Source organism: Gymnodraco acuticeps, unplaced genomic scaffold (assembly GCF_902827175.1).
Source record: "Gymnodraco acuticeps unplaced genomic scaffold, fGymAcu1.1, whole genome shotgun sequence".
In the NCBI taxonomy this organism is placed as follows: domain Eukaryota; kingdom Metazoa; phylum Chordata; class Actinopteri; order Perciformes; family Bathydraconidae; genus Gymnodraco; species Gymnodraco acuticeps.
In genome coordinates, this window is record NW_022990235.1 from 366073 (window position 1) to 392217 (window position 26145).

Below are 26145 nucleotides of genomic sequence, written 5' to 3' on the forward strand. Positions count from 1 at the left end.
GAATGAGTGAAAAGAATTAAGAAAAAAACACAGCCTTGATTTTTCTTTTCCAAACCACAATTTTATTTCATTTTCCCCCAAAAAACAATTGAGTACATTCATCATTTTGAAACAATCTGCCCCAAACCCACATGAAAACATTTAATGAATATTTTAAACAAAATAATGAGAAATAAAACTATTAAATTAAAGCAGACAAATCAACCATGAACCAAACAGGATGCTTCCTGTAATGCAAATTAAACACAAAGACCAGAATCCATACAGATTTACCCTAATATGGCCACAAGTATTGCTGCACCTTGAATCTCCTGTTTATGAAATAAAAGATCTCAGAAAAATAATGACTTATAACAGCAAACAGGTATGCCATGAACATATACAACTGTTAGTTGAAACAACCGTTAACACAACCGTGTATTCCTACCGCACGCTGATAAAAACCAATTGTATTAAAAAACATTTTTAATATGAAACATTCACTCTGACCTAAGTCACATACATCTAGGCCGCACACTGTAAGTCGGTCAGGTAAGAACCCATTTAGTAAAGCAACCCATACCAAGGTCTCCAAATCACAGCACACCATATATCCCTGGATTTAAACAGCTACATGGTTTTTGCTCAGCTTTTACATGTGAGGTCTTTAGAACATGCCTCCAATCAAGCTACATTCATTAAGGAGGGTTGCTACAATTATTTCGACTGCATGTCGTTTGAATGTGACCTGATCTGAGAGAAGTAAATGGAGACGATGCACTTAATGCAAGACTTGTTGCAAGAAGTTTGAAAACACACGTGTGGTGGTATGCATGGACAAACACTGAGAGTTAGTAGGATTTATAGCTGGATTTATGCCTCTGTCCTTTCACTGTACACTTTGCTTTGGTTGGCTGGTTAGTGTGATGGTGGTGTGAGCCAATTTTAACGAGGAAGAGCGAACTGTGTTGCTGTTTCTGGAAGACAGTCATTGAATCAATACATATGCCTTTGATGTTAATAAAAAGAACAGTAGCGATAACAGAATGGCCCTTTGTTATTTATCAGGCTGGTTTTACATCAACTCATAAGAGGATATGAAGGATCTCCATGAGTGAGACACTTCCTCACTCTTTTCTTATGTCGTTTTTATTATGGGTGATCTGATATGGTCAATAATTGACAGAATCGTCTGTTTAATAATGTTGCAAAATCAATAAAGCAGAGTATGGTGACAACACACTTTTTGGTTAACAGAATAATTAGAAAAAACAGTGAAAAATACATTATATGTCACAAATATAATTATTATTGATTAGGCTTGACGCAAAGTCTGCATTGCAGCTATTACGTTAAAAAAAAAAAGACTCATAGCTCCCTTTCTCCACACAAACATGCTGAAACAACAAAAGGCCTGCGTTTTAACATTCTGATCTGTAAAACTTCAGGATAGAAGTTGCACTTATTCTTTGATCCAGCAAACCGTACATACATTATAATACAAAGAGGTGATAAAAAGATCACTTATGTCCCCATGCTTCGATCGCTTGCTACGGTTATCCTGTGGGAGCATTGAGAAGAGAAATCGTGAGACTTCTCGCTCTGTTGCAAAGTGTTTGTGATGAATAAAAAGGCCTCTGGGGTATACGATCACATGCCTACAGCTTGTTATGTACAGTCTTGACACTTTTAGCCCCAATTCAGGAGAGCCAAAGCAGGATGTACAACCCGTCTGGAACAGAGTCCCCTGCAGGACAGCAGAAGACAGCTCATAATCAAAACACACATACACAACAGGTTCATCTAAATAAAAAAAACTAAGATGTCAGGAGATGATGTATCCTTTGGTTTTTCTTATGACTTTTGAGGGCATTGTTTGGCTTTGATAACTCACATTAGATTTACTTTATCAAATATATTGGACTTTAGCCGTTTAAAATAACATTATGTGATGCACAATACACGTTGATCAGAGTGCATCAGAATCAAGACAGTGACCTTCGCGTTTCAGAAGTAGGGACATCTGGCAGATGTTGATAATTATAGTCCTTTAAAAAAAAAAGAAAAAGATTAATTGTCTCTTGTTGAGGGGGTACTGTTCCAGTTTTAACTTTTGATGTCCATGAAAAACAAAGTCCCATACTAAGGTAACTTCACGCTCAAACACGCACACAAACAACAAATAAATCTCAAAGTAATACATAGAAAACCCCTGCTTTGCTTTGAAAGGCGAATCGTATTGGAGAGGAACGGTACAAGCCAGTCCAAAAATAAGGCCGGCTAAATTGCATAGAACTTCAGTAGTGCTCTAAAGCTTCAAAGGACTGTGCTCCTTTCCTCTGTCGACTTTGGCAGCTCTGCAGAGTTCCCTCAGAAACCGACAGAACTCCCACACCATTCTCTCCACTCCTTGCTCTGTCTCCTTGGCAGAAGACACTTAAACCCCAAACAGTTTAATCTGGATTGCAAGCAAAATATATAAATAAAACATAACAAATAAATCTAAAGATGGATGTTTCTTTCTTGTGAATGCTATGTGGAGGAGCACAATATGTACTATTTTCATTTCCTTTAGAATAAAAGGACATTAATAGGGTAAGAACTTGTACAAAATATTTCTCAGCCAGTTTAAAATCTTAGAGAATAGTTTTTCTCTCCCCTTAAATGAAGTGAAGCTCTGGACAAGGATCCAGCGAGGCAGCAGTGAGGAAGAGAGCACAGCTCAGACTTTATTTTTGCACCCATTCTTTATGTGAAGCAAAGACAACCCCCCCCCCCCCCCCCCCCCCCCCCACCACCACCACTTCCTAAACAACAGATATAGTATAAAAGCACCAGTTCTGAGTCTGCGCCAGTAAGCACCGCCATCAGAACTTTAAAAGATCCAACAGGCCCAGATGTAGGCTGCTCCACCTCTAGCAGGGTTTAGCTCTATACACATTTGACCCCTGTGACGATGAGTAGCATTCAGGAAGAGACGGGACAACGCCCTACCATGCATCAACTAACGGGGACTTCAGGCTCTGCGTCCTTGTCCAAGATCTCGTCCTGGATCTCGTCTGTGTTCCCTGAGTCGCTGCTGGCCACAGAGCTGACGGAGGGAGAGTTCCTGCCGCCTTTAATCATCCGCCGACAGCTCTCCATCTGCACATCCAGGCCTCTCTTCATGCAGCACATGTCCATGTACTCGTGCAAATGTCGGTTCATGTCATTCTTGGCTGTGGCCAATTCAAACTAAAGTAAGGGGAAAGGTTTAAAAAGAGTTAGCATGTAAGAGAGGGGGTAAAAAATACCGGTGTTTGGGAGGATAGACTGAAGCAATGCCTTTCGTGGCTTTACCCCTGGTTTCCACACAGTGTTGTTGGGAGTACGTAATGACGTTCAAGGAATGCATTTGTTTACGGATTTATAAAATAAAAAACCACCACCACAAAGATAGAAAAAAAGGCTATGCTCACTATACACATGCCATACAATTTGAACATAGACATAACTGAATGTAATGACCTTAACCCTACATACTTATCTATATTCCACATAATGAATATATATATATATATATAATGTTTTAGCAGTCAGTTTAGTAACATGATGATTACATATACATGTGCAACACATCAGTTGTCAATCAACCTTTTTTTTTTTTACAACCAAGTCAACTTTAAAAAACATTTAAATGTTTTCCATGTTTCTTTACATGGCAATGTGGGGAAATAATGTCCAACAATCACTAATTGTTTACGTTTTTTTAATACGCCTTATTCAGGCTTTGTGCCCACAAGGTCTTTTTTTTTTCAACACACACACACACACTACCTCGATCTCGCCGATGGTCTCCTGGTACTGCTCCTCTCTGGTCTTAAAGAGGGACTCTGTTTGATCAATCAGGCTGCCAAGACTTCCATCCTGGGAGTCCTTGGAGAGCACAGACAGAAGTCTCATACATCATGCATGAGTAAATGTCTGACACAGCACCATAGCAATGATCTACACACCGCCCTGCATTAGTTTAAAAAAACATGTACTGTGCAAAAGGTCCATGAATGCAGACAGGACTTACTGGCTCAGCCACTTCACCGTTTCCATTGGAGCAGCTGGCGGTCGTGCCGGGTGTTGCAGTAAAGGCGCTCGGCACGTTGTAGTTTGTGAAGTCCTCCCACAGCAACAGGGTCTCCTCGTTTTCCTCCCACGTCAGACTGTCGCAGTCGTCGTCTATATCAAACGTCTCGCGCCTGGCAACAAAGGAGTTATCTGAATGTCTGCATAGGGACAAAGACAGAGAACGGAAAGAACAGGGGGAAGAGAGGAAAGACAAAGTAGAATGGCCCACAGATTCAGCAGAGGACACAAGCAAAGAAGGGGATGCACTTACTAAGAAGACAAAGACATGGAAGGAAGAGTTTACGGAAACACAGAGCAGTCACTTTCTTTTTGAAGATATTTAGAGGTCAAAATGGCCAATGTTGGTCATAGTGTAAACCATTAGGGAGCATCCAAACAAAACTAATATGACTTTAACAAAGCAAATGAATGTTCATAATATTTGTATCTGCTGATTTCAGCTATATCTGCATAGTGTACTCTGTGATACTCTATACATGCACTAGAGGGAGATGAAGGAGTTCACAGTGCTTCATCAAAACATCATCTTTGCTGGTGTGGTGTTGATGCAGTGTTTTGGGTCTGTGTGCATTGTTGCTGCATGTATGTGTTGCTCACAGCTGGTTGAGCATGCGTTTCATTTCGTCCGTGATATTGAGCGACCCGGGGACGTCCTCCTCTGAAGGGCTCGGCTCTGCATCCATCTCTGACATCTCCTCGTCAGACGTGGCTTTAAGTTCTTTCCTCCTGCAGCTGGCCCCGGCACCCTGAGAAACACAAATAGTTTATCAAAAAAATGTGCCTGCTGATGTGAACTACTGATGCCTAATCATCATCGGTAGAGGTGTGAGTCTTTCGGTATTTCCATTTTAAATCTTGGAGTCATGATTCAATTCAGAATTGATTCTCGATTCAGCTCATTTCAGGATCTACTTTAGTCTGTTTAAATTAAGAGAAGCCACCAGCTTGATTCACAGTGAATTTACAGTATACTCAGGCTCCAGCTAGCCCTGTCCGCGTAGATAACCTTGTGTGCAGCAAAGATTATCCACATTTCACTGTGTATGTGCATGCATATACGTATGTAACAGTAACTACTATAACTATTGTGTATGTTTGTGTGCGTGTTTGCGACTTTTGGGTCACTGAGTTTATTACCAGCGGGGGGGAAAGAAACGACACACTATACAGATTCAGCCCCTGGCAGCTCTGGTTTCATTAACAGAGTGCTGACTGTTGTCTTCACAAGATACTTCATATTTCTCCTGAGATAACTGTCAAACAGTGAAACAGCAGATGTATACCCACCCTCTCCGGCAGCGACCGGGCCGGACTGACGTTGAACATCATCGACATGTCCTCTGAGTTGCGTTGCTGGGCCACATCGCACAGTTTGGCCGTGATGTCGATCCTCCTGCAGATGTCCATGTCTACTCGCCGGGCTTTCTCGTGGATCTTGGTGTCCAGGTCAGACATTTGCTGCGTGAGTTAGGACAGATGTGTTAAATGCCATGTGTCAGACACCTTCTCACCACATGCACACGTACAGGGCGTAAAGTGGATTTACTGCCGTACTGATTTACTCATATTGACCGCCTTCAGTTGGTCACCATTAATGAACAAATTGAGTGTTTGTAAAATAATCTCCATTTGAGTTTGTTTTTTGCAGTTTTAGTGTATTTGAAAGCCAATGAATTAATGTCATATACAGTATTTAGTATCTTAATGTTTACCTTTAATATCATGTTTACTTTAACGTTTTTTAAACCCTTTTTTAAGAGTTAATTTTGCCTTTATGTTTACAATGCATCTTTGTAATATAATTCAAATTAGCATTTTTATTCATAACATAATAATGGCCTTTTCGTTTAACTCACGCTTTGAGAAGTTTGTGTTACCTGTTTTGACTGTTACTGCTACCCATTTTGTCCAGGAACAAAACAACTTAAGGTTGAATAAGATACTTACTTACACTACACTGGTTTGCATTATTCAATATGCAATAGGGCTGCAACTCACACATACTACTCTATTAATTTGTCCTATTTTCTCAATTAAACTCTTTTTTGGTCTTTAAAATGTCAGGAAGTGATAAAAAAAGTCGATCAGGATTTCCAAAAGAATAAATGATATTGTCGTTAACGCGTAGATAGTAAATGTACTACATATTCGCTTGAAAAAATACTCAAACTGAAGACTCGATCCAAATAGTTTTAACAATTTCGGATCATGCAAATTGTCACATATACTGTTCTTCATGCTAGAATGGAAGTTTTAACAAAAGGAGCAATGACAAGAGGTTTACAACATCTAGAGCACAAGATATGAGATGTCTAAGAGATCTCTTCTAAGTCACTTACCCGTCTCTGGATTCACACATAGGGGATGAAGTTAAAGACAGAAAATAATATGAAAGATCTACAATGTACAGAAGCAAGATAATCAACAAAGCTTTTTACAAAGAAGAAAAACAACAACATCTAACTTTATTTATCCCTGAGCAAGCACTGTTTGTGAATGGACCCAGCGCAGCATATTATAACTGTATATCACACTCGAGCAGACCTTCCACAGAACAATACCCGGCCGTACAGAACAGGAAGTGCTCTTGATCTACAGCTGCTATTTGAGCTGTTTTCAATGAATGCTTGTCTTGGAAGCTTTCTGGCAGTATATATTCTTACCAAATAAGGAAGGAAGGAAAGAAGGAAGGGTGTGTGTTTGGTGTTATTGTTTGAACCTGTATGAATGACAGCCTTTATCAGAATGACGCTTAGTAATGTGCTGGGAAACAATTTTATGTTCTTTAAACACTGCTGATTGAATGGTTTACATGATTGCATACAAAGTATGGTAGTTAACCTGGAGTTAACACAGCACTGTGTCTACGCTGTGAAGGCAAATAGATAGTTTCCATAGCACTGAACTAATACTTACATCCGTCATCAGACTCTTGAAGACCACAAGTTCAGCCTTCAGTCTGTCCACCTTTTCACTCAGCTCATCCTGCACCTCGGTGGACTCCTGGGCACTCTAGAAGGATGTGACAGTGTCGGAGTTAAAAAAGACAGTATTAAGGTTAGTGGAGTGGGCTTTACCCCGTTAAACTTGTAAAATAACCCAAACCCTAACCCTTTATACTGTGACAAACATTTGGGTAGCTCAAAGTCTTGCATTCAGATAGTAATGCTCTTCTAATCAAATACAGCTTTTATCAGGTTAAACATTTCCATATTGGTTACTGTTTGATCTTTTTATGATCAGTGCTTAGAGGTCATAGTTTCCTTTCCTTTCCACATGTACATAACTGAGATGATGCAAATGTAAGCTGCTACTGAAATAATTAACAGATAGTCAATTTTTTTTAAAACTGGTGCAGAAGGTATCTAGGGAAACCATCTGGAATACTTACATGCAGGTAGTTGCTTCCCAATACAGGGTAAATGTTGTCTGTTGCAGCCATTTTAGTTCACCTGCAACAATGGCAGCTAAGCTAACCAGATGTGCATGTACCTTTATATTTATCGTACAGACAAATGAAATCGGTCTTCACATATATCTCTTAGCAAGAGGGCGAAAAACGTGGTAACCAAGATAACTAGCTTTTTCTTTGAGGTTCAACTTAAAATGTGGCTTTACAAAACATCTAACCCATTCTCATCTAAACTACATTCACAACTTCTTTAACTCTTAACACTCAAACGGTACTAAGGATGTTTGAAAAATATCACTTTTATGGTCCAGCCTCACTATGGAGGGCCTAAAATATTGCCATTAAACTCATTATCAAGACCTCTGACTGGACGCCTGGAAAAATAAACCAATCCTTAAAATTCTATTTAGCTTCTTAACTGTTTCCCAGCCATTAACAAAAAGGAGGGCTAACCCTATTGACTGTATTATGTCCCTAGGAGTGCCACTTGCTCTACACATTATGCCAACACATGGTAACAGCCCTTTGGCTCTGAGCCCTGAACAATAAATGGCTGTTTGCACTGAATTTACTATCTCCGAACAGATTTCCAGCTCTTGCCTACACAGTGGCATCCGTCTGTGTGCTCTAAAAAGTAAAAGCACTCCACCTCTCTATCTGAGGTTCTGCTGACCCAGAATCCAAGCCAACACACATGCTGTCAGACACTGATCGATTAGTTCAAAAGATAAGAACGGGAAGGATGCCGACCACATGAGGTACTCACAGCAGATGGGATGGCGTGTGTTTTGTGATGTAGCCTGAAGGTGGGACACTTTAAATTGATTTAGCCTCTACATCTACTTCCTCTGCCGGCTATAAACAGAAACATAATTGTTGACTGCTGGTGATATTTGATGTTTAAAAGCATTTTGAGGCCAACAGACTTTTTCTGATGGGTTTTATAACATGGTTTTCCTAATTTAACACATTCTCCTGCTTCCAGTTTGGCTGATCCCACACAGAACAAAACACCAGCACTGAGCTATATACAAATGTAAATGCATGGGTTGAAGTAGCATTTTTGAAAAATGTATGTCTATAGGCCTACATGCTTTGTTCCTGTGATTGTATTGGCGCTCCCTGTGGCATTTGTTAAATGGTTCTTGAAAAGGCCTCAAATAGCTTGTGCGTGTTAGTGGAACATATTTCATTGTGGTTTTTCCCAACCTGCTGCATGTTTTCCACAGTGGACTCCAGCTGCTCTCGTCTGGACAGCTCCTCCTCCCATCTGCAACACAGAGCACAGAGGTGGGTCAGTTACTGCTGGGCCCATCCCCTGAGGGCCAACACACTGGTTCATGGTACCTTTGTGGTGATAATACTTCCAGCTCTGATTACAAAATGCCCTTGACAGTGTGGGTTCACGCCCACTTCCCCCCCATTTACAATCTTTTGTCTATTTCCCTCCTTTGTACAGTCATCTTAAAAACCCCACTGACTCAAACAAAAACTATAGAGTGTAGACCCCTCCTTCTCCAAACACAGACATCGTTTTTTAACCTTTGAGTGACTACAGAGGGACATTTGAGCTTTAGCAAAACCAACAGGGTGGAGTATATCTGTATATCTGCTGCAGACTGAATTCCTTCAGACTAGCTGTTTCTCTCCTTATGAAGTCTCAGGAGTGAGTTACAAGATCTCAGTGATGACAATTGAAAGGAAATGTAAATCTTTCGTCATTCTATTGACAAAGATACAACCTACACGAATAGAGCTTAACGTGCTAACACTACCTACCATTGTGCTAAAGCTAAACCATTATCAATTACAATTACTAGACGATAAGGTAGACTGAATCTCTCATTACATTATACTGTAGTTGCCATTTAGGCAGATAAATCACCCTCAAAAGAGCAGCTCATATTATTGGATTCATACATTTTAAATATAAAAAGTCCCAAGTTAGTCTACAGTCGTGCAAGCAACTCTGCGAAGCTGCACAGCAAGACTTTGAGCTAAAAGCTAATGCCACAATATGACGCCGATGTTAACTATGTATGCCGTCTTAATTTAGCGTCTTAGTCATGAATGTCAAGGAGTAACAAAAAGGATTACATTTCATCAGGAACATGTCAATCATTCCAACAGAGATATTTTAGTCTGGATCAAAGTGGCGGACCAACTGTGAAAGCCACACTGCTAGCATGGCAAAAATGAGGTGCCAGAACCCCCGACCCATGTACTGCGAGCTATAATTAGCATACCATTTTATTTCCCTTTCCTGACAGGCCATATCACTCATCTGCACCATGGCAGCTATGTAAAAACAGAATTAGGAGCGTCTATAATTGCCTTGCAGTACGTAATGTACACAAGTCACAGAACGCTGCATCGTTCAGTTCAGCACGCTCCTAAGTCATCGTGTTCCCTTGGATATGAGGCATCAGGCATGCTGAGTCACAGGCGCTTCCCAAAAGAGAGTTTAAGATTCAGAATGGAGGAGGAATTCATTCAGTAAAATGAAGTAGTCGCACAGTGTCAACCACCCATGTGAGGATGAGCCACTGTGGGACACATGATGAGGACATTAGAGGATAACATGAAAGGGGGTTTCTGTGTGTGAGACTGGTGGGAAGATTTGTGTCTATATGTGTTAAGTGTAAAAGGGAAAGGTGACATCTGATGACCACTACTGCATTCTGGGACATCACATAGCCTTTACCATGGAGCTACACAAACAACAACATGCTTCACTTTCTCAACAAAATGCAGCCTTGTTTCCATTCAGGACACACTGAATATATACTGTCTAATTAGGGAGAAGTATTCCTTGGCAGGGCGGGCCAGCTCGCACTGGGATTGAAGCCTTGTTCTAAAAATGCTGGCAGAGCTGCTTCACTGTGTCCACAACACTCTGCCTGTCTGCCGCAGGACTCTGGCTAAGGTCATTGGAGTTCATGACTGCATCACATCCTCTGCAGACAGGAATCCATTTGTGAAAGCATCTGCATCACTTGTGTTGTCACTTCCTGCAGAAACCACCACCCTTGTCTTCAATGCCGTGGGTGATAACTGGACAAGATGATTAAATTGACCTACTGATAGAGGGAAAGCCTCCCTTCGTCAACAATATGTCAAAGCCACTTATATCATCTATCAAAGGTAATAGAGTCATTGACAGAAGTAAGCAGCCACTGCTATTAGAGCAGAGCAATTCAGCAAACCATAAAAGTCTAATGGAAAACAACCGACTGTTCTCGAGCATCCATATTAAAATAGCTTATCCAAACAAAGACGGCAAAAGTATTCTGGCCTGTGACATAGCTGTGGTTCTGGTTCTCCTGTACCTTTGGTGTGACTCAGTCAAACGATCACACTCGGCGTCTCCTTACAAGGACAAAGACAGCAGGAGGGTTGGAGCCTGTGTCAACCTATGGTGTCAACTCATAGACATCTGTTTACCGCCAGACACATCCTCTGTAATCTTGCTCTTATAAATCAAAAAATAACTGTGCGGTCTTACAGATGTGTTAATTCATTCTGCAAAGCACACTGAATGGAAAAGTCAGTGGTTTCCTTTCCTTTTGGGGGAAGCAGAAATATCCTTAAACAGATAGTAAGCAGATCCAAAATGTAATCAACATAAATATACTATCTAATTAACATTGGGATAATTAAAAGTCCTGCACAGAACAAATCATCTCTATTATAACGTTGGGTTATTGGTTGGGTAATGTTTCCTCCTACTCAATCTAATAAGGGAATAGTTTTCTTCAGAGACGCATGATTAACTGCAGTAGCGCTTAAGCAGAATTGAAAAAAGAATTGATGGAAGCAAAAAAACGACATTTTATTTGATTAATGAAACATGGTGAATTAGGAGGTTAAAGAAATGCAACAGTATGGGAGATAAATACAGTGTCTTACACCAAACTGACATTTTCTCATACATTTTTTGTCTATTGGACAATAGCATTCCTGCAGCACCTGCCAACAAACACTCCCTGCCTTGTGTGGTATGTCTGGGAGTTTGCACGCAGGCTGCCTCAATGGTTTCCCATCGCTGTGCCGGAGGACACATCCAAATCTTTTGTACTAATTTCCTGTGCTTGATACTTTTTAATTACAGGGCTCATAGAGATATTTTCATGGCTTCCATAATTATTTAATATAAATGGTTGATTTATAGCCTCCAGATATAAAATCATAAAACATGATATCTCAAGGTTGCTTTTTCATGATTGCTTCTTTTTTTGATGATCACATTTGTATATGATGTTCGAATGCAATAGGCGGTAAATACCAAAGGAGCTCAGGGAAAACGTTGAGGTGTGGTTGCATATCAATCCACAAAGCCTCTGTTGCTCATTGCAAATAAAAAAGTGAGTAGGACAACACCCTGTTTTAAACTCTGCAATACTAAAGCGTGTTACTTGCTGTGTTGAATTTCTCAGTAACCATACATTACATCATACAAGCTCCAAAACTGATCCTATGCATTAGAGCCGATTCATCTTTAAACGTTAAGAGACCTTAATACAGTACTTCTAATTGATTATATTTCCCCCTCAAGATGCTGCCTCCTCAAACTATTTGATTTTAACAACTTTATGCTATCTAAATGTTTATTGTTATCATAACAAGTAACTGCACCTATAGGCTATACACCTACAACAGCATCCAAAATAATCAGTATTTCAATCAACATATCTCTACTGCATTAGTTTATGCTAGGTGTACCTTTTTAACTGGCAGCTATGTACATAAATTAAACTGTTGCTTGGCCATATTCCTGACAAACATCAAAAATAAATTCCTACATACACTCATAAATACCTGAAAATTAAATAACAGGTAATGTCTTTGTTATTTATAGATTAAACTGTGTATAAGCCTTAGGGTTTATTAGGTGATATAGGATTGTAATGTTTGGCCAAAATCAGAGGTTAGTGGAGTATACTGTAAACAAATTATGATCAGTTAAAGTCTATATGTATACACATTATAATAATATAATTCAAATTACAAAGCTCTGTCAGTAGAGCCCTTATTAATTGTTATTTTTTGTGACACAAACGGTCATGTGCATTTTCTAAAGCAAGGCCCCATAAAATAGAAAACGTCTAAACACTTTAATGAGATTTTAATAGGGCTATTACAATTCATTCTCACGAGTGCAGGCAATAGTAAAACAGGAAGTGTTATATGATAACAGATTGAAGGATCAATATATCTGGCTACATGCAGGACAAACATCCATTCAGTTGCTCGTATGAAATGAAGCCTCTGACAGCTTTGACAAATCATATGTGAGAGTCCAGAGTGATTCAATTCCTCCCATGGATCCCATAGGTGCCTATAAAATGCCTTCTCCATGACTCCAGCATTCCGCACCCTGTGTGCAATTATACGCCGCACAAGCCAACCCATGATTTACTCTCAGAGCAGATTCTTCCAACAATTTTGGGCGGATAGGAGGAGCGTGATGGGAAGTAGTATCTGCGGCACAGAGATCTGAAAGAGTAAGCAATGTAAGGTTTTCCTCAGAGATAAAAAAGGGGGAGATATGTGTGTAGTAGGTCATCGATTGAACGCCCCGATGACTCCACAGAGACACAGTGTGGCGTGCTAATGATGCAGCGATGTGAAATGGATCACATCGAGGGTCTCTGCTGACGAGACAACCCACCAAGGTCAAAGCTCATTTCATTGCCCTGCCCCACCTCCTTCCATGACCTCAAGCCATATCCATAACACAGCCGCACACACACATATACATATTTATCCTCTATCTCCCCATCTTCTCAAGCCATCTTGTGACCATGGAAACCGTGTGATCGGAAGTGCATGCAGATGAGTTTCTGTCTCACTTAATCATATAAACTGTGCACAGAGTTGTTGACCTCACTGACGGACTATTCCTCTGCTTTATGTTTCACAGGCATGGGGAGACTTAAATATAGCCATCCCATCCCAGACACGACACAGACACCAGCAGGCCGAGCATGAGGTATGTTCATGTTGCTAAGTGACCGCAGACATTTTCCCAAGCCACCATTAACAGTGGGAGGGAGTAAATTATGCTAATAGCTAATAGACAGATTTTTGTTGTAATGTTGTATTGAATTTGTTTATATCCTGTTTCCAAGAGGAGAAGTTTAAATATGTGTGGTAACTTCATAGAATACAAAAACATTTTAAATATATTCACAGAACATGTTCTACTCCTGAAAGAGGTAGGTATTGATCAATGTAATATAATAGGTAAAAAACCTTCTTTGCTTCCCAACTGTCTTGCTTCTGAATGACGACTCGATTACATAGAATCTTATGCTGCAGGTCTGACGGCAGCAACAAGACTATGTCATGCTAGCTAAATGCTAACTGCTTCATAAATCACAACAACATATTGTTGGTTAGTTGGTATAATATTTACCATTTTAGTTTTGTATGTAAACAAGCAATCATTTGTTAATTAGCATTAAATAAAAGTACAGTTGAGGCTGATAGGATTGTCGTTAGAATTCAACCAACACAAATCCTGACCAGATGATGGCTATCCTCCCAAAAAAACAGATAGGTTGAGACCTTGGTGTTGTAAAATATGACTATGATGACCAAATCAGTTCAGCTTTGCTATGAAATATGAAGACAGCATCCTGAATTCATCATCATTCAATCCCATCTCTCTCTATCGGTCTGCTCATCTTGCCTTCAATCAAAGGATTACAAAGTTGTAGAGATATCTCTCACGGAGTATTTTCCCTTTATGGCATGGTTCCTTCAGAAGGGAAACAGGAAACAGATGAATAATTGGGCTTTGCGAAATAGGGGAACATTCTTTGAGGTCATTCAACTTGTGAATGCCGATTTGCTGGCAAATACAAATGTATGCTTTATTTTTTCAATACAAATTCGTAGTTTTGTACTTTTTTATTTTCTCTACTCAACTTTTTATTTCAAGTCCTACTAAGTGCAGCATTGAATCACATTTAGACAAGCCGCCACCTTTTCTAGCAGCACAAATCACTTGGTACGCCCCTGTCAAAGTCTGGGATGTAATGTATGTTTTGTAACAGATTAGATAAAAAGACATTAAGACTGGGAAATGTCATCTTTTAGTTTGATGAATGTTCTTTAACCAGACATTGGCCCCTTAATTAAAGTTCTTGCCACAACCATATGTTTGTACTGCATTTAAACAGGGAAGAAGCTTCTACAAACATCACTTGTGTTAGGGGATCTGCATGCATCATTAGCAGACTAAAACGACTTAATGTATGACATTTACTCTAAATCCTGGCACAATGGAACCATTTCAACATTGAAGGAGCTTTGAGAAGCAAGTTCAGGCAGAATGAACTCTTGAATAACATGGACTAGCTAAAACACAACACAGCAACATTAACAAAATGTATATATATAACCTGAACACAAATCATGTTCCTGACATTTATTTGGAACAAGGTGTGATTATAATGAACGGTTTAACGTTAACTGATCAAAGAATCTATCTGAAGGGTTTGGTACAACATTGGCAGATCCTCTCTTAACGGACTGACAGATAATTGAGCACCTGTTGTAACTTGTCTAATCCTCCCTAGTGACCCAGCTCCACAATATTGCCAAACTGATTTTCCCTTAACAATATGGGTGTGAGATTGACTTGTTTGCACTGCGCACATGCTTTGTCTTATTGCTTTACTAAATCAATCAAAGTTTAGTTATATAGCCCAATGCTCCTAAAGTCTGTTTCTTTACTTTTGTCTTGGATGTCAAGACCTTTAGAGAAGAAATATGTTTATGTGGTAATCTTTGCATGTACAGTAAGATTGCTACTTTAAGGTGTGACCAAAAAGCTAAATGAAAGAATGTTGGGGTAATTGACTTCAAATGAACTTATGTAAGTGTTGATAATGTCAAAACTGTTAATGGTAGATCTGTCAGGGTTGAGCGAAGCAGGCAGGACCCAAATGCAGGTTTAACAGATAATACCTTTATGTTAAGGCTAAACGTAACATACAGAACTCTCCCCCGTGACCACAGTCAACAACAACATGGATCTAACAATGACAGACAGAAAAACCAGAACTTAAATGCACACAAGACTAATCACACAAACAAGACACAGGTGAGGAGGGAGGAGAAAACACAGGGGCACAAGGTGAACACAATCGGGTATTCAGGCAGGAGGGAACACAGAGACAGAAAGCAACAGGCAAGACGGGGGGTGAACACTTTTCAAAATAAAACAGGAAACCAAAGACAGATCAAGACAAGACAAAACACAACACAGATCGTGACAAGATCTTTGTCGAAACATGCAAAGGTGTTGCCACGGTGAAACCGCCCAAAACGTAATGGTTTATTATGTTTATAATGATTGACAGCTAAATGTCTCTGCTGGGAAAACTGGCATAAAGTTAAAAAAAGTCAATGTCAACAACCGCTCTTACTATCTTAAGAATGACCAAGCAACGGGAAAGTTAGATTTTTAAAATAATGTTTGACTCGTATACAAATTATTTACACTGTAGTAAAATAACAACTATCATATAAATCAATCAATAATCAACTATTATATTATACAGAGGTGCGGTATTAATCTTCAACGCAAAATGACCCCACCCCTGATCCATCAAAGCACCCTTTTGTGCGGATAACTTGCGGTTATTTTCCATTTATTTCAGTCTTTGCAATCCAAATTATAGGTCGATCATAATAGCTCTGATCCCTGGCTGTTGACTCACACACACAGTACAATGTTAGGACATTTAACTTGTAAAGGCACTTCACAGAGGGGCTTTGAGTTAGATGTTGTGGTTGACAAATGACAGATTTGTGAGATTCCTATAGGAAGTGCACAAGAATCGGAGCACAACCAGCAGTCTGCATGCCCAGGCCATGTTCGGGTGGAGTTGCCCTGGGAGTGACAGTGAAGAAGAAAACAAGATGAAGATGTTCCCTTTTGGCACAAGTCCTCACCGGTCAGGGTGTGTTCAGTGAAATTATCCGAGAGCAATGAGACATCACCACTGCTGTCTTTTGTACCGCTGGGTAAACACACCTGAAGCAATAACCCCGGGAGTAATTTTAAATCTGTGGCCTCTGTACTGTGAGGAAATCTGGTTTTTAAACCAGTTATTATTTAATTACTTTAGTACATCCAGTTCCCCCGTATGTTGAGATTTAATTGTTTTCCATTTTGAGTGTTGTGTTAGATAGACTGCATTCATATAGTGCCTTTATAAATGTGGCTCTCATTTACCCATAAAGCACAGCGAGCTGCCACGCAGGCCACTGACCTTCAGGGTTCAGTGTTCAAGGACGGGGGTGGAACCAACCTCGCAGATCTGACCCACTCTACTTCTTGAACCAGTCTATTAATCAACTACTGTAGCAGACTCGTAAGATTATCATGTTCCAGCCACTCAAATGTGCATTTTAATGGTTTTGGTTTTCACAAAATAAAGGTTAAGGTGGACAGTTGATTATTTTGTTCATGTTGAGTTTAATGTCAGCTGTTAGGATGAGGCTTAAGGAAAACAATTTTATGAATTTACTGGAGCATTATGCTGGGTACAATTGTATGGGCTCAGAACAGTCTCATAATACACACATGCACACAGAAGGATTCAAACTTGTATTTCCGGATCCATACTTGTGTTTTTCAATGCACACACAAATGTATTCCGTTTCATATACATGTAAATAAAATCCAAATACAGAAAAAGTTTTACATATGTATTTTTCATCCTCACTTATTAGTTTCCCGTTGAAATCCCCTGAACCTGCAAACACAAACAGCTTTCTGTGCACGGATCGCTTTGCATTCGTGTGTGGGTTTTTTGAGACTCCCCTGACGGTCAGCCGATTCGTACTTGTAATTGTTTCTATCTATAGCCAATCAGATGTCTCCTTCATTCTAAGCCAATCACATGAGCGCGCCCCCACGAGGGTAAGATTACTTCATATACGCATTTTGCGCAGTCCGGTCAGCTCGCTAAACAGAGGGCGGAGCATCAGGTGATCATGCATCAGACTCAGCAGCTGATCTGATCTCTCTCTTTCGTCCGGTTATACTTCACTCGCGTTTATGTCCATATCGATCAGATCCAGCTCTCCTGATCGGCCTTTATAGAGAGCACCGATCAAACTATTAAGAGTGAATATCGGCCGATAATGACCGGCGGGGCTCCCCCCCGTTAACAGGTCACTGTCTAGCACTGACTTCGTAGTGCACTGATCGATTAGGCTAAGCTAACCTGTAGCTGCTCCCTCCACACTCACAACAACTTCATACAGACATAAATAAAGCAGCTGTATTCGCCATACAGGAAACACACATTTAAAACGGTTTTGCCTGCCGTTTTTGTGTACACAAGCATTCATCAATGGTTTGGAAAGTGGCACTGTACCTTAATAATATAAAGGCTTGTATTTGCGTGCATTTCCTGTTCGGAAAGTGGCGCTGTACTGAGAGTGGAGGGTGTCCTGAGATTAGCCGGACTGCGCAAAATGCGTACATGAAGCGCTACGTCATGAACGCAATAAATCTACCCTCGTGGGGGCGCGCTCATGTGATTGGCTTAGAATTGAGGAGACATCTGATTGGCTATAGATAGAAATAATTACAAGTACGAATCGGCTGACCGTCAGGGGAGTCTCAAAAAACCCACACACGAATGCACAGCGATCCGTGCACAGAAAGCTGTTTGTGTTTGCAGGTTCAGGGGATTTAAATGGAAAACAAATATGTGAGGATCAAAAATACATATGTAAAACCTTTTTCTGTATTTGGATTTTATTTACATGTATATGAAACGGAACACATTTGTGTGTGCATTGAAAAACACAAGTGTGGATCCGGAAATACAAGTGTGAATCCTTCTGTGCGCATGTGTGTATTATGAGACTGTTCTGAGCCCATACAATTGAGAGGAGAGGGAATGACAAGTTCCTTAACTTAACATGTATTGTAAAAAAAAGTTTTCGTATACATCAATGTGTGTCCAAAATGTCATAATATTAGAATTTACATTTTTGTAAAATTGTCATAATTCGCAGGTGAATTTTTCATATTTGGCTAAAAAGAAGTTCACACATTTGTAGATTTGTAGATTCATGTCTTGATGTCATCAAGTCGTTCCTGAGGTTTTCTGTTCACGAGAATGGGATGGAAGGACAGACAACCCTAAAACAGAAAGCCTTCGGCCACGCCTTTCCCTGGTGCGAAGGCATTAGTAAAAAAAGAAAAGCCAACCTGTCCAACGGAACCTAAGAATTTTGATTTTGTTAGCAATTTTGTGTGAAACCAATGTTCACTGGAAATCAACAATAATTGAACTGTAAAGACTCAATCTGCAAATGTTTAGCTCCATATATGCACATCCATTTCACATCCAGATACATGCAAACATTTCAAACAGACTTCCCCCCTCCATATCAGGAAACATACATAACCAGTAAGCCAATTACGTTGGGAGCAACAGCTATGTGTTACATTCCTCTGTTGGCACAACGACTTTGGTAACACACAGATTGTCCATTAAAATGTGTTTTTGCTTCAGTAAGCACTATAATGAAAACCACAGGATGAGTGCCACAGGAGGTTAAAGCACTTCATCTGTCACTAAATCAAGACTTTCAAGAAGCTCCGAGGAGACACAGCTGGTCTAGGTTAAGGTCAAGCATGCAGGAATCCGGAGATTTAAGAGCCTATCAAGAATCTCCCATATGATCCTTCTATCTGGCACATATACATTATATACTGCTCAGTTATGTGTATTTGTTGTGCCTGGCAAAACATCATTCCCCCTGGAATAACAAGCTTTTGAAATACAGTTGTTATTAAGTCAGGATGCTGTGTCAGCACATCTAGACCTTTAGGTGCAACAGCTATTCAAACGGAGCAGGTCTCAACAGAAAGGCTAAGACACTTGTTCAATTATAATGTGTTAGGAATAGGATAAGTTCTGATGATTATGGACTTTAGTTAGATTTACTTGACCAATATAACCGTACGTCATCTCCTGCTTTGCCTGAGGCCACAAAAAAAGCTATAGCAGTGCTTTTCTTAAAAAAGAAAACACCCACCAGCCCTTCAGCGCACTCTCTCTATGCATTCATTGCTTACAGAAGACAGGTGCATTTCTGCACTTTTAAACATGGCAACGAGCCACTGCTTTCAGATGTATCGATACCCATGAATAATCAACCACAGCTGCACCGCACAGCAGCTCCAGACAAGAGCACAAAGAGAACAAAAGGTACAACGGAGCAGAGGTGGAAACACACATGACACAGATCACACAGTTTCCCTTTCAATTAGATCAATAGAGAGTTAAAGAAAAAACACATTTCTGTTTTCTTGTCTTAATAATGACCTGATTCAATGGACAGTCTGGTATTGTTTTGTATTTTCTTCTATTGATACATTCTCCTAAAAACACAGCACACAATTAATGTATCTCTCAACACTTTACACCTAATTTTCTGCCCTTTCTGTGGTACTTAGGCTGAAGCCCACTGGGCCCTATGAAGATTGTAAAGAAATCTAAGCGGATTAATTCACATTTGGTGATCTAGTGCAGTGATCCCAAACATCGCCTATAATAACACAAGTTGAACAGGTATTTGAGATGTAAGCAGTTCGATTACAGTGATGTTACAAATTGGTAAATTACTTAAATTGGTGAAACGCTCCATTTCACAAAAAAACAGACAAAGATGGAGCCAGAAAATAATTGTGTGTCAGTAATGAGCTTCTTTTTTTGTTTTCTAACAACAGTCATCTCAGGACCCCTGAGATTTATCTTGCAATCCACTGAGAGGCCCTGACCCCTAGGATCTGGACCGTGTACTGTATGTTGGATTCGCTTAAAATAAACTGAAGGCCTGTGTTCATCATAATAAAGAAAAAGTGCAGTAGTGTGGCTCCTTGAAGTGTTCTTGAACAACAATGGAGGTACTGCACAAGATATCTGGTTGGATGTTTCCACTAAGCTCAATCCAGCATGTTGAAAATGATCTACAAAATGCTAAAAATAGGTCCTTTAAAAATACCCAAGAATTTAAACAAAGTGAACCCCATATGGGAATAGGAGAGAAACAATATAGGCTGTAATTTGGGGTTCAGTGGTCTGAGTGAACTGAGCTCTCTGTGTATGTCAGCAGCAGGGAGTCGACCACTCGAGAGGCCCCAGTTCACAGCGGCGGCTGCGTGCCAGGATGTGGTGCAGGGCCGGCTGAAAGTTGGAGACTTGGTGCTAGGTGACGGCTTAGAGAAAATCCCTCTCCTGAATAGACGGCCTGGATTACACGCAGGGCAGGTCAGCACCAGACAGACAGAGACAGGCTGAAGAGATCATCATCAGCGCAGTTCGTCCATCTTTGTGAGGTAATAAGATATTTGAAACACAATGCTGCGTTCAGATTTGGATTTACAGTCCACCTCACCCTGTAATTATCTCGAATCATACTTTCAAAGAGATGCAGAGCTCTGACTTTCACCTCTCTTAATCACAGAAGATCAACGCCTCAAAGAGGAACTTTGTGAATTCTCTTTGCATTGATGCACACACAGCTAAAATCAGTTTACATGAATTATTCATGCAGAAGGAACATGCCCAGGAGGCCCAGAGAATGTTCACTATACATTCAGCATCGCCCCCATTGTCACCTTCCTGGACAGAAGTTTAGCCTCAGATCACTGATGTAATAAACAACCAATTAGGAGAGGCCTTGTGTGTCCTTTAGCACTACAGTATGTCTAGAACACTGCATTGCACCTTAAAATATGGTATACAAAATGTAAATTGTCCTTCTCTCTTCCTCTTTTTTTTATTTCTGTGCAATCATCTCTTAAGAACATCACGTGTATTCCACAGATATGCATGTAAATACAGTCAATTGTATACTGGGCTCTCATCTTTGGGGTGTTTTGGAATAAGAAAATAACTAGCCTTATCTTGATTGGTACAGCTCTATGAAAATTCCTTAACATATTATCACTGGTATGATGGCTTTGAGCTTGCGCAGTAATCTGATAAAGCTGTGTGCAATATTTCCAGTAACAGTATAACATGTAAATACTAGACAAAACAGCCTCCTTGTCACAGCCAGCTGCGGTTTCGATTCTCAGTGAATATACAGTTTGTTGCAGAGACACAAATACTTTCGTGAGTGTTTGGCATGTTTAGCTCTCTCATGTTGGTGGCAAATTGCAATTGACAGAGACTTGTAAAGCCCAAGTGATACATTTCACAGTGATGCAAGGCAGTGGGATGAAAACACTGTAAATGAGACCACTGGCATTGACCTTACCCATTTCCCTTGCTCTGTAATTTATCTGTGTGAGAGGTGTGTAACCCCACAGTCCAGACACTGTGGCACTGAGTGGACGCTCATGTAAGCAGGCTGTCTGATTTATGACAGCTATATGTGCTGTTTGTGTGTGAGAAACAGAGAGAGGAACTGTGTTTGTGTGCGTGAACACTTTTGTGTTCAATGGCGAACAATTATATAAATTAGTTAAGAATGTGGACTTAATCAGTTAAAGAGCTTTACAGATCCACAAATACATCCTGTAGCTATGAAAGAACAAGACCATTCTCGACCAAAAGGATTTTTGATTATGTAGCAATTAACTTTTCTCTTCCAGAGTATGGCTAATAACTGTAGATGATTGAGGACATAACTAAACAGAAATATATATTGTGCCAGAACCTTATTTCTACTTTTATGTGACTGTAGAATTCCAACTGAAACAATCTTCTCTGCTTTTTCCACTTTTAAGGCAAGAGATATTACAAAAAGTACTGTAACATAAAAAGAAAACCAACCCATCTGAAAAAGTATTTTTGTAACTAAGGTCTTCAGGTGGAAGTCGAGAAAGATTGGCACACAGAATGGCTTTTAAGTATTTTTCCTAAACATTAGTTAGTATTATGTCTACGAGCAGATTTAAGCAGTTGTTTGCGTCTGTGTTTTGTTTTTGGTTTAAAGCTACTGAAGAGGAGATTTATTTAAAATAATTGAGTTTAAGAGGTGAAAAACCTTTTCAAATGTATTACGCAATGTCATAAGTTTCATTTTAGGAGCACTTTTGCAATTCTGGCTCCTAGTCTTTCAAATTCCTTGGTCCAAATAATATCTGTTCTATCTCTTATTTTATATTTGAGCCTATTCATGTATTCATTACAAGCAACAACGTATGTCAAATCACCCAGTGTTGCTTAAAGTTTAGACAATCGTCTCTTGATGAGAAAGAGGTAAACAACCGATTGCATCAATGTATGATTCCAAGCGACCAAATCAGAAACGGGACAGCTTGCCATCCATCTCCTTGTGTGTGTCCACATTCGTAAAGCTTTAATAAATCAGTGGGGCAGTGTGGGAGCACAAGGGGGGCTCCGTCAGGATTGAGGATGCCTTACAAAGCAGTCTGTATGACATAAACAGGAGCCGAGGGGTGGAGGGGGCTAAAGAGGGTGGAGTGAAGGATGGAGGAATGGCTGAACACAAAGAAAGAGTGCAGAACAGAAAAGGATTGGCAGGATGGGGCTTGGGGTTTGAATGGTAAAACGTGAGGACTGGGAGATGGAGAGAAAACAACTGGGAGGTGAACCCAGCAGTGATGCAATTATTCAGCTCAGAGCGCAGAAGGAAAGTGAGAGGCACGGAAACAGATTGATTGCCAGGTTTTTGGTCAATAAAAAGAGGCTATGTGTCTCGTTCAACACTTTTCTAGCGATAGAAAAGACAAAAAAACATGTTGGACACCTTGTGCCTTGTGAGTGTCATTAAAGAATAATGTAAACAAACACCACCCCTTTTTTGATTATTAATTAAACCTATAGAAAACCAGTCTAACAATAAGTCAACATCAGCCAATTGGAGGTATGATAGAGGTTTGATGTGTGAAGATGCAAAGTGCATTAGCTTTTTGTATTTCTTATAAAGCAACTGGGATGTTTCAATCACTTATAAAGTCAAAAGCTTCCATTTTGAGATCTACAATTTTGGACTTGAGCTGCAGCAGTTTTTAATTTGGCTGACGTCCCAGTCACTGCCGTCCATCTTTTCGAGCAGAAGTGCACAAAAAAGGATATGCTGGTGTTCGAGGGAATGACTGGGCAGGATATCCAGTTTCCCGAGGAGTGGGAGAGCACGCACATTCTGTGTCACTGAGTCAGTGCACTCACAGGGAAGTCAGCGTTCGTCATAGCCCACCTCATCGGTCAGACAGAGGCCTGTTAAAATGCCTTTCGGCTTAAATCATGGCAGCAAACAGAAGCAGGCGTTTGCTTGGCATGTCTCACTGTAGTAGCCAGCCAAGCAGGCCAGCAGTGACGTGAGTCAGCCAGGACTTCTACAATGATTCCTCAAGGAAACCCAATTAATGTGTCTAAATTAAAACAATTGGTGGGAACTAAGTAATGTAAAGGAATAGCCTAACACTGTGAGAAGCAGATGTTCAATGCCGGCAAAAAATATCTGTGAAATGCTGAGCTTGGATCGGACATCCTTCATGTGATATACTACCTTAAATGTAACTCTATCACTGCAATGTCTGCCATCTCTTCATCATACCGTCAGATGAGCATCTGGTGACATTGACTAACCCTACCCACATGGGAAGCACATTAATTGGAAGTCACACAGTGATGTTTAGATGAAAACAAGCACAGATTTAATTTCTGTGAGTTCCCAGGAGTAAAGGTGTCGGTACTGCGTTTATAAAAAAATTCACACAGCCTTTAAAATATTAATACCTGAAAAGAATGCTCCTGAGAAAATCACTGAATCTTCACATTGAAGAACATTTGTGTTTATACAAAACAACTTATTCAATCAGCGTATTCAGCTCTCATTTGAACAACTTCCTAAACTAAGACATCCTATATTTGAGAGCAATATTGATTATGTGGTGTCTTGATTTAATGTAGCACAACATTAGGACAACTACTCCGCTTTTAAACGTTACGTCTACATTCAAGTTCTCGTGACTGCAGTGTGGGCCATCATTTAGGAATAAGATGAGATCACTTGAATATTCCTGTAATACTCTTACAATAAGTGCTTCTGTGATAGTCTTCTTTGTGTACCTATTATCAGCTTCATTTGTACTTCTGTGTAGCTAATGAGTGTGCTCTGTGCAGTAATGATAGAGGCCCAGAAAAAAAGGTGGCCACAAGCAACATTTTTCAGGGCCTTATTTATTGCTACTCCCATGCAAATATAGTAGAAAGAAATAAGGCCCATCCCAATTTCCAAAATGCCAAGGTGATGTCCTTAAATGTCTTTTTTTTAAGATGAGAAACCAAATACATTCAGTTTAATATGATATAACAAGACATTTCCATGTTTAGGGGAATTAAAACAGCATGTTAAGACAGCATTTAATATAACCCAAGCCCTTACCCTAACCTGTCAACTATGGCGATGATGATTGCATGTTAAAGTCTGAAACTTTTAAATATTTGAAAGAGAAAGTATCCACAGCACATACAACAACATGAACCTCAGTCTGGTTTTGGTACTCACTTTCTCCTATACTCGTCCCTCTCCCGCTTGACTTTGGCCAACACGTTATACAAAGCCCTCAGTTCTGGTGTAATGGTATCTATTTGGACCCCAACTCCGTCCGGGTGCGACCACGAGACCCCGGGCCGCCGCACGGTCTCATAGCGCTCCCCTTGCCTCCGGACATGCGTAAAACTCCAGATGGTGCCCGGTAACCGAGATTCGGGACCGTCCGTCTGCACTGCAACTTCCCGGGAGTAAAGGTGTCGGTACTGCGTTTTAAACAGAGCTTGCTGCAGTTGGCTCTCCAGCAGTTTGTTTCTTCTCTCAAGTTCGTGGACTTTGGCAAGGAAGCAGCGGAAACGTAGGTTGAGTGTTTTCAACACATGTATGTTGGAGCCCAGGTCATTTCGCAGGGCGCTGGTCACTGCGCCCGACCCGGCCGGAGGGTTGCACACCGGCCCAGGCGGAATGTCGGAGAAATACATCGAGTTCATGTTGACAAACAACTACACCCGGTAATCCAATTATGGCTCTGTCTGGTTTGTATACAACAACGACAAAATAAATTTTAGTTGTTATCTCTGCATAGCATATTCCTTCACAAGCCCACCCCCCAGGACGAGTTTCACCCTACAATGCAGATGCTGAGAGTGAGGTTGCTGGAGACGGGGTGACCATCACTGTCCCTGCTGGGTGTTTACCCCGAGATACTGACATGGACCCCTGCGTAAATAAGAAACCTAGAAATTCCCTTCAGAGGCACCGAGGGCATTATCTTCTGTAGGAGGTTTGACGCAGATCGAAATAAACACCAGCAGCACTTCCCGTCACCCTCATCTCTGTTTCAATTTGCTTTGTCAGTCGCTGCTGATGCTGAGCTGGTTCATATAGCCAGCGGAAGATGGTCCACCTTCTTCCTTTTGTCATTCGCCGTTAACTATGGCTCCAGTCTCCATGTGCTGCGATGGGCTGGCAGGACGTAGCACCGCAGAGCCCGGCCTCTTCGTGGTGTGCGCGGATCATGTTGCAAAGTGCTAAACTAGGCACTCTCAGCAGCATCAGCCCCTCCCACCTCCCTTCCTATCTTCTCTCGCGTCTGGCTTAGGGCGAGGATCCCAGAC

The 26145-nt window shown here is 40.5% G+C and overlaps 1 protein-coding gene across 2 annotated transcripts; it reads right to left on the reverse strand.

Moving 5' to 3' along the window:
• Positions 1-39: 39 nt before the first annotated feature.
• Positions 40-26056, reverse strand: iffo2b (intermediate filament family orphan 2b). 2 transcript variants are annotated; one of them, XM_034219268.1, is made up of 9 exons: positions 25043-26056; positions 8723-8783; positions 7018-7113; positions 5389-5559; positions 4699-4847; positions 4040-4238; positions 3796-3894; positions 2974-3213; positions 40-2027 (listed from the first exon to the last, which is right to left on the reverse strand). In XM_034219268.1, the coding sequence occupies exons 1-8, from the start codon at positions 25516-25518 to the stop codon at positions 2980-2982; spliced, it is 1485 nt and encodes a 494-aa protein (XP_034075159.1). In that variant the 5' UTR covers positions 25519-26056; the 3' UTR covers positions 40-2027; positions 2974-2979. The 2 variants fall into 2 exon arrangements, with proteins under 2 accessions (XP_034075159.1, XP_034075160.1); XM_034219269.1 differs by having other exon boundaries at positions 4040-4211; positions 25043-26054.
• Positions 26057-26145: the final 89 nt, after the last annotated feature.

Bases quoted from the DNA above. Each gene is read 5' to 3' on its own strand.
- iffo2b (XM_034219268.1), bottom strand. From the start codon at position 25,518: ATGAACTCGATGTATTTCTCCGACATTCCGCCTGGGCCGGTGTGCAAC. The intron at 4,848-5,388 runs GTGGGTATACAT...TGTGTTTCTCAG, and splicing joins CCCGGTCGCTGCCGGAGAGG to GGTGCCGGGGCCAGCTGCAG. The intron at 4,239-4,698 runs GTGAGCAACACA...GTCCCTATGCAG, and splicing joins AAACGCATGCTCAACCAGCT to ACATTCAGATAACTCCTTTG.